The following is a 9,498-nucleotide window of genomic DNA, read 5'->3' as shown; positions in this document are numbered from 1 at the left end:
ACAATCAGGGCTGGGGAGGAGAAATAAAACATCGAATCTGGTATTATGGAAACACCCTTGGATCCCTAGGGGTAATTAGGTATTTCAGTAGACTAGACCTCACAACTTTGTTCATTTGGAAAGGTTTTCTCTTGAGTTTTTAAAAACATTTGGAACTCTCAAGTTACCTTTAAGCTACTTCCGTTCGAGCTGTCAATGCTATTGATAACATTGCAACTACCTCTGTGTATAAGTCATAGTGATGACTCTAGAGTAAGTTTAGAACTTGCAAAAGGGCTATGTCAGAAGCCTACTTAGTTTTACGTAGCATTTCTCATTTTTGGGTGTTGGTAGCTAGAATGAATCATTACCCATCATTGTTATAGAAGAGTGGGTCTTCACAAATGGAAAGAGAGGGGTTAAGTACACTCTTGAAAACTGGAGCTTTTTAGTCTGTGGTCCCTGCCTTTCTATCAATGCAAAAATGAAAATACCACTCTACCTGCCTGAGTATACCAATTTTGATATTGCTCGTTCAGAAATAAAGAAGCTAGTTATTCATACAAGTTACTTTCATCCAAGATAAGCTCCAGACAGAGCATCCTAGAATCTTTGAAGCTTATTCGGTGGGTTCATTGCCTCTGGACTACACGGCTTCATATCTGAAGTCTCTGGCTTTGGTTCTGGCAGGTAGGTCCAATGTTTGTATGAGGAAAGAAGTCTTGGCTACCACTTCAAAATGTGACAGTAAGTGTAGTTTCCTAGGTTCATTGTTTTCATTCTATTCGTTTACAAAAAAAAAAAGAAGCAGCATTGATTGGTTAGTAATCGTAATCTACTACAATGTTAGAAACAATGAGCTAGTTATTTTCAATGGTTATTTTTCATCAAAGCAAACTTCATGACATTATTACCTTCCTTTTTTTTTTTTTGTTAATCAATGAAGAACCTAACACTCAAAAGGATTAAATAGTTTGACCAGCAATGTGCAGGTAATAAATGGTAGGACTAAGATTCAAATTCAGATCTCACTTCAAAAGCTATATGCTATTTCTCTTCCTCATACCCTCTCTTGCTCCTTCTACTCCGTTTCTTCTCCACCCCACCCCCCCACCCCCATATTCCATCCCTAGTTCTAGTAAACCAGACCGCTGCTGACACAGACTTTTTGATCTGCTTCCTAACTGGATGTAAGCCAGTCTAAAATAATATCAGTCATTATGCTTTCTGAGTACCTACTCTTTTCTATGCATTCCCCAATAATAAGGCCACAAGACAGACTCAGATATTATCCCACCCCATCCTATTTAACAATCCCTTAGAAGAAATCAAATGTACAAGTTCAAATACCCAACACCAGAGGGTTAAGTCTTCAGTGCCAACTGAAGATCACACATGAGGTTGAAGCAGAGATCTATATGGGCTGGAAGTTGTCAGGAAATGAAGGTAGGATTTGAAGGATGGGAAGATGTGGAAGGAGAGAAAGGAAGAGAGAGAGGAAACATGTGCTCCTGGCTCAGTGAGTTGGAGAGGCAGCTTCAAGTTACAGGTAGGGTGGAATAAAGGCTTCCCTTTCAAGACTGTTGTTCCCGGTGTTCGTCCCATCTCTGAGCTCCATTCTCAGCACTCATAAGAAACTACCTTCTGGCATCCTACCCGTTTGCTCTTTGTATTAATATAATGCCTTTGGTTGCATTTTATATCCTTCCCAAATATAAGGAAGTGGAGGAGGGATTATCAAAATCATCTGTGGAGTGTAGTTCAAATTATAAAAGTTGTGTGTCTCTTCTTTTGTCCTGAAGATTTTAGAATGGAAGCAGGCAGGGAGGTCTCTGTACCAGACAGTAGGCACCCTGAGGGCAGAAATAGTACCCTATTTCCTTGTGACTCTCACAGGGCACTGGGCCTGGCACACACTAGATGGGTGAGTAGATAAATGTATTCCAGCTTAAGAGTAACTTGGCCTAAAGTTTGAAGTTTGCAGCTTAAAGATGTATCTCTGTGGCAATAGCCACCCCCACCTCCCTCATTTCTGAAGCATTTTACAATGTAAAAAACACTTTCACTTCCTTGTTACATTTAATATCCTCTGCAAACAGGAAAGAAGACACTTGTGGATGAGCCTGTTTGTAAGTCTATATAAGTCCAAGCTTTCCACAGTGTATCTCTCACAGTGTCCCATTAGACCATCTGAGGATGACTTTTTATACAGTGATCAATGCTATAGTAGTCTTCCGTTCCCAGATCGTGGTCCCCAGATCAGCCGCATCAGAATCACCTGGGAACCTGTTAGAAATGCAAAGTCTCAGGTTCCATCTTGGCTTCTAATGAATTCGAAACGCTAGTGCCTGGACCCTGAAATTTCTGTCTTTACGTGTCCTGCGGGTGATTCCGATGCAACGCCGAAGTCTGAGAACCGCAGATCTATTCTGATCCTTGCTGCTGAAGTTCTTAGCATCAGCTATGGGGGTGGGGGGTGTGTGGGGGGGAGCGTTTCCTCAGACTTCAGTTCCACAGGGACCATCCTTCAGAGAATGAAGGTAAACTGAACTGAGGGTTAACAAGTCCCAGGTGATCTAAACGGAAAACACAGTAAACTAGCTCTGAATTGTGGGATTTGTAAAGCAGCCTATAAAGAGATTCGTAAGTTCAAAGTAGTCATTAGGCATTCCCACAGGCAAGGCCACCACCACTCTGGGATTCCGTGGGCAGTGACCTCAGGAGCCTGAAAAATCTAAGGACCTGCGGTCACCTTCCTCTAGCGATGGGAGCCCATTCCACCGAGGCACCACAAACACCGGACACTCTTAGCCAATCAGGTGTCCTCGGAAAGGAGACTACAAGTCCCAGCATGCCCCACGCCGCCTTCAGGAGACGACGAGCCGCGTGCCCAGTGTCCTTTGCGTACAGGTGACCGGCTTTGGACCCGGCAAGCCGCGACCCCGGAAGTCCCGCGCAAGGGCCGGTGGGCCCTCGGCCCCGGAGGCTATGGCAGTGGGTACCGCGGCAGCGTTACTGGCTGCACTAGGTGGGATCCTATGGCTAGCCGCCCGGCGGTTTGTGGGGTCCAGCGTCCAGCGGCTGCACCAAGGCGGGGACTCCGGCCTCATGCGCGGGAAGACCGTGCTGATCACGGGGGCGAACAGCGGCCTGGGCCGCGCCACAGCGGCCGAGCTGTTGCGCCTGGGGGCTCGAGTGATCATGGGCTGCCGGGACCGCGAGCGCGCCGAGGAGGCGGCGGGTCAGCTCCGCCGCGAGGTCTGCCCGACGGGAGGCCCCGACTCGGGGCCCACCTCCGGCGGTGCCGGCGAGCTCGTCGTCAAGGAGTTGGACCTTTCCTCGCTGAGCTCCGTGCGCTCCTTCTGTCAGGAGATGCTCCAGGTGTGGGGCTCGGGGCACCTGCTGGAGATCCGCCACCGGCCATTGTGGGGGGTCTCGGCGGACAGGGCGGGCCCTGGAGGGCCGTGGGTTGAACGAGGAAAGGACCGCCCACAGTCGAGGGGGTGTGACCTTGGGAATGACCGAGGCCAGGAGTAGAAATGATCGAGTGATGGAGGCGGCTGGGGAATTGAAAGCTGGAAAAATTGGTAGGGCAGTCTTTTGTCTTCCAAAAATGTTGGGGGGGAAAAAGTGGACCCAAGAGGAAAATAAGTGAATTTCTGAACGTTTCCTCTTGCCATGTGAGGACAGCCCAGGAGAAGACACGCCAGTTCTCTGATTGTTTTTTTCCTGTGTCCCAAGTGACTCTTCTGCACTAAGCCATTTCTCAAAGAGCCTGAGAGCAGATAGGGGAGGTTCCTGGCCAGGGACCTTGAAGCAAGTCTTTTTTTTTTTTTTCCCTGCTGGAGTAGGAAGTTGCTCTCTGCCACCAGTGAATTCTTGAGTAGTATCCTTAGCGGGGACTCTGGCCTAATTTTCAAATAGACTGGAGCTTGGAATGCCAGTGGTCATGTGCTCTAAATAGGGACCGAAATAAAAATATCATACCTAGTATTTATTGAAAATGCCTGTGTGCCAGGGGCTGTTCTAAGCATTTCAGATATATATATATATATATATATATATATGCTTCTAATTTTTAATGAAATTAAAGTGACTTTGGCTGCTATTGTCATCTGGTCCCACTGTAACCCTGTGAAGTCGGCATTACTATCCCCATTTTGCATCGTAAGGCTACTAAGGCATAGGTAGGCTCAGTAATTGGCCCAGGATCTCTCTAAAGCCCTTGCTTTTAACCCCTGTACTTCTGCTGTGTGCCAGTGAGGTAGAGGGTTTCTTTATTTAGATAGTAAATAATATACTGAAATGGATGTCCTCTGCTGAATTTGTGATAGAAGGGTTTCCTGCAGAGATGACTTGCCAGAGGTCTTCAGAAGAGTGATGTCTAGAATTAGCTGGCATTAAAAAAAAGAGCCGGTATGAAAAGAAGTCTCCTGGGTCTAAAACAGAAGCTCCAGACAGTTCTAATTTTTTCATGATGCCCTTGGGTCAAAACAAATACCTAGTTTATTCATTAAGTAACTAGGTCCAAACAACCTATTAATTATTTCTGTAACAATAGCTGTTTGGAAAAAAAATACGCATAGCTGAAATAAAAGATATTTCATTTTTTAATAACCATAATTATTATAACCATCAGTATACTATTGGGAAATGTGCATCTGTTCACTGTACCAGCTTGTTGGAATCAGATTGGACTTTGCCACCCTCATTTCTGTTCTCTGCTGATTTTTAACATCATACTTGGATTTCTTACAACAACTGCTAAACACTCCCCTTGGCAAAGATAGGACATCATCAGAAGGAATATAGAATATATTATGTTGAATATATTCAGTATAAAATGTTGAAGCTGTGCGCCACTTGGAGACTGTAGTTTTTGAGATGTTGAGCAATATATTGTTTTGTTTGCCTTGAAATTTGAAACACTCCAGATCATCCTGAGAGTTCCTTGTGACTCTTAGGGTTCCTTAATGCACAGTTGGGAAGCTGTTACAGATCTAAAGAGGTTTGTTTCATTTTGTTTTTAGGACTAGTATTTCATTATCAAGTAAAACAGGTTTAGAAAATAAGTAATAGCTTATAAGAGATGTTGGAAGGATCAAAAGTGGACCTTCCTATTCATTAAAGGTGTAGATGGGGCAGCAGTGTATACTTATTCCTTGATACTGTGGTTTTTTATTACTTTGAAAAGTAAAGGCACTTGACAGAACCAATTAAAAGTTAAGAAGATAAACAGATAACAAAGTTGTTGTCCTTCCTGCTAAGTATGTATTAAGTTCCTTTCTGGCTCTGAAGTTCAGTAGTTCAGTGACTGTAATCAGAATTCAAAAAAAAGGAAGTGTAAATTTCCCACAAGTTGGTATTCTTGGTATTTATCTCATTTATCTTCTAGAACTTAAAAAACAGTAAATGATAAAGTCTTAAAATACACAAGCCCAGCAAAGAATGATGGCTCAGAAATGATTAATACAGGAAACTCTTCCAAAGGATTACTGAAAAGAACACTCCTTTCTTTCCCCCACGGGTGAACTTTTGCCTTCTTTTTGAAGTCGACTATTGGAAAAGCAAAAGGTGCTGAGACAGACAGAATGAGAAATAGTTAATCCTCTGACAGGTAGGCTCTGATAACAGTTGTGAAATTTAACACGTTTTTCTTTTCACTTATGTTTGGCAAAGGACCAGTAATATTTGAAATTTGACCTCAGATTTATATAATTGTGGGTCATCACTGTGTCTTTACACCTGGAACACGTTGTATGTTTCTTTTTTTTTTTCCCTCTGCCTATCAAAAGAGACAGAGGAACCAGGAAAGGATGAGGGAAAGCCACCTTACATTAAGTAAGGAATTAAAAGATTTCCCTTTTAGGACAGTCTAAATTTTAGGACTTTAATCTGGAGGGATGCAGAAGGATATGATCAAACTGCAGAACTCTAACTGTATAGATCTCCGAAGCTGGGGGCCCTTTGAAGCTTGAAAGCCTTTCATATAGGAAAAAAGAACTGTGAATTCTAAAATCGTAATAGAGGTCAAAGGTGCTTTTGGGGCCTACCTCCTGTTAGTCTCCTTTGCTGTTTTTGTGAGACTTGGTATATCTGATTCATGGTGGTGTTTCTGATATTTGTATACTTGTATAAATATAATTTTTGTCTTAATGTTTCTTTGATTTATTCATGATGTTCTCTCCAGTCTTAATTTGTATCCCTGATGCTCTCTATTGCTTGGCCCAGTTGTAAGGAAACAGCTTGAGGTTGCTCTATCTGCAGGGTGCCTTTTACTTTTAGAAAACCAGAGTAAAGCAATCCTGACTTATCCCTGGGAGTGAACAGTGCTGACCTGTCTTCTGCTGTAGGTCCACTTTCGAGCTTACATTGGTTGTCTTGCTTTGGTTTAAAAATCTCAATTAGAAAGTCAGTCTAGCTTACCAATTAAGAATAGGGCCATTGGTGTCAATCTCACCTTCAGATTTTTGTTTGCCACTGAGGAGCCCTGTGATACTGGATAGATCACCTAACTTTAGTGCTTCAGTTTGCTTATAGAGTTGTTAAGAGTAGATGATGATAACATGAAAAGCACAAGTCAGGCGCCTCGTACACATTCAAGTTGTCATCGTCTTTTTTTCTCTCGGTTGTTAAAAATTCATAGAGGCATTTTTTAGAATTTTAGTAGTTAGTGGGAATTTTTTTTTTTTAATTTTGTTTTAGACACGTTTAAGGCCTGTCTTCCTAATTCTGCCATTCTCTTTTTTGCCATTTGAAGGAAGAGCCTAGACTGGATGTTTTGATCAATAACGCTGGAGTCTTCCAGTGCCCTTATATGAAGACTGAAGATGGATTTGAGATGCAGTTTGGCGTGAACCATCTGGGACACTTCCTACTCACCAACCTTCTCCTGGGACTCCTCAAAAGTTCAGCTCCCAGCAGAATTGTGGTTGTTTCCTCTAAACTTTACAAATACGGAGACATCAACTTTGAAGACTTGAACAGTGAACAGAGCTATAATAAAAGCTTCTGTTACAGTCGGAGCAAACTGGCGAACATTCTTTTTACCAGAGAACTCGCCCGCCGCTTGGAAGGCACCAGCGTCACTGTGAATGTGTTACACCCTGGCATAGTGCGGACTAACCTCGGGAGGCACATACACATCCCACTGTTAGTCAGACCACTTTTCAACTTAGTGTCATGGGCTTTCTTCAAAACTCCAGAAGAGGGGGCCCAGACTGCCGTGTATTTGGCCTCTTCACCTGAGGTGGAAGGTGTTTCAGGCAAGTACTTTGGGGACTGTAAAGAGGAAGAACTGTTGCCCAAAGCAATGGATGAGTCTGTGGCAAGAAAACTTTGGGATATCAGTGAAGTAATGGTTGGCATATTAAAATAGGGACAAGGAATGGATGAGAGCTATTTGGAAAACCGGATGTCAGCCCTCTCTTTAATCAGGAATGGTGTGTCTTGGATCCTTGCTGCTTGAAAATACAATTTTGGTTTTACAATAGTACTGCTAAGAGGTTCATAGAGGTATTTTTAAGTTACTAAGAAGTTATTATTTGGAGAGCATAAAATTTCCCAAAAGATGTTTTAAATATATATAATAAGCATATCAATAATTATCAGTGATATGTTTATGCATGGATTACAAATATTAAAGAATTTAATGACTTGAAATAGATACCTTGAGAAGTTTTTCACATACCTGTGAGTTTTATGGTATATTTAGTGCTAAATATCTTAATGATGATATTGGCTTTTGTGGCAAAATAATATGCCTGGTGTGAATGCACAGTTCTTACTTGGAATAAATTTATTGATAAAGATTCTTAATTGTGTGTTTCCTTAGACGCTTCACTGAATTTAGTCCTTTATCATATCATTAGCCTCTACCAATGGTATGCCCAGTGTATTTTCTTCCCACACATTTTCACACTGCTTTAAGAAGTAATATTTCTAAAATATTAAAATTTGAAGTATTATTTCTAAAATTTGAAGTATTATTCAAATATAGAAGCTGCATGGGTAAACCAGATTATAGCAATGCTTTGAGAATGGAGTTCTCAAAGGCTTTTCCTGAAAGAAATTTGTGGAATTTAGTAGTTTAGAAGCAATTTCCAGTTAAACTTTTTAATATACTTTTAAGACTCCCTGAACTGGCCACAAGCTTACCTTGTACTCTTCACTCAGTGCTGTCCAGTAGGATTTTCTGTAGTGACAGAAATAATTCTGTCTGCACTGTCCAATATGACAGACTCTAGACACATGAGCTTATTGAGTACTTGAAATTTAACAAGTAATTTAGTACACTAATTATTTGTTCATAACTCCCAATTAGGCAGTTGGGATAGGAATTATCCAAGGAAATATGTTCTTACTAGATTTATTTCCTCAAGAACCAAGTATTATACCTGATACACAGTACATATTGAATAATGAATTATGTGTGAATAAATAAGTATTAAAATTAAGTAGGAATATTATAGGCATCCAAAATAATTTTAACTGTTTTAACCATCTCATAATATTGGAAAAGTGAATTATGACAGTAAAGAATAGACTGAACTACACAGAATTTAATGACCATTTTGACCAGAAGCAGTCCTGACTGTAATATCTGGTTACCAGTATCAGTTCTTTTTAAGAAAGGCAGCATCTTGGCAGATGGTATAAAAGGTCTGTTTCCTCTTAGGGCACTGGGTTGTGAATATGAGAAGCACTGAGTGTTTGTATCATCACAGGTGTGTCTGTGCAGGTGTAGTCATTATAGCTGCATCATGTTCTTTGAAATGTATTTAAAAAAAATAATGCTAAAGAAGACCTGCTGAATTTAGAAATACGGGCAGGAAATACATCAGAATGCAACCTGGAAAAATGGAAGCTAATAAATCTGTCCTACACCTTGACTTCATTAAAAAGGAAACTGGTTTTTTTTTTTTTTTTTTTCATTTAATACCATCTTTTCTGGCTGTATTTTGATACCTGATGCTTTTCAGGGGATTTGGGACTTTTTTGTAAGAGTTGAGCCTTTCAGAGTTCTTATTTGTGGCACTATAATAAAATTGGATATATTAACTTATCATGGAAAACTAGAAACTTGTCTGGAAACACCAACTCTTCAGGTCAAATAAGCTGCCATTTGGAAAATGTCCTTCCCACATGGTGTTCAGTGGACTCGAACCCTAATCACTATAGTAGAACTAGTTAGATTTTGAAGAGTGTTTAAACCTTTTGCTTTCCTTTCCCCTTTCTGTTGACTTACTTCTATTTCACTGGACAAGAAAATAAGAAAAAGGCAGTTTTGTTACTGTGATACTCTTACCCTTAGCAAACAATTGTTGAGGTAAGCATGTAACATGCCATACAATGGAATAATTGATTTGGAAACCCATTGGTTATTGACTTAATCTTTTGAAATGTTGATGTCTATTTCAAACAGGTTATTCTGAAAAGATGAGACTTCTGGGTCTTCTGCCTCAACTTTGCTCAGAGTAACTATTTTATATAGTGGGATTCTAAGTAGTATTTAATTAG

The 9,498-nt window shown here is 40.9% G+C and overlaps 1 protein-coding gene across 1 annotated transcript; it reads left to right on the top strand.

Annotated features, from left to right (window-relative positions):
- The first annotated feature begins 2,902 nt into the window (after nt 1–2,902).
- On the top strand, nt 2,903–7,757 carry RDH14 (retinol dehydrogenase 14). The gene is made up of 2 exons (XM_068971872.1): nt 2,903–3,360; nt 6,740–7,757. Exons 1-2 carry the CDS (start codon nt 2,968–2,970, stop codon nt 7,355–7,357), a joined length of 1,011 nt encoding a protein of 336 aa, XP_068827973.1. The 5' UTR covers nt 2,903–2,967; the 3' UTR covers nt 7,358–7,757.
- The last annotated feature ends 1,741 nt before the right edge of the window (nt 7,758–9,498 follow it).

Source organism: Capricornis sumatraensis, chromosome 1, assembly GCF_032405125.1.
Source record: "Capricornis sumatraensis isolate serow.1 chromosome 1, serow.2, whole genome shotgun sequence".
Taxonomy (NCBI): Eukaryota; Metazoa; Chordata; class Mammalia; order Artiodactyla; family Bovidae; genus Capricornis; species Capricornis sumatraensis.
This window is presented reverse-complemented; position numbering and strand designations above follow the sequence as displayed.

Excerpts from the sequence above, each read along its gene's own strand:
- RDH14 (XM_068971872.1), top strand. The coding sequence starts at position 2,968 with ATGGCAGTGGGTACCGCGGCAGCGTTACTGGCTGCACTAGGTGGGATC. Across the intron at positions 3,361-6,739 it reads TCTGTCAGGAGATGCTCCAG|GAAGAGCCTAGACTGGATGT; the intron begins GTGTGGGGCTCG and ends TGCCATTTGAAG.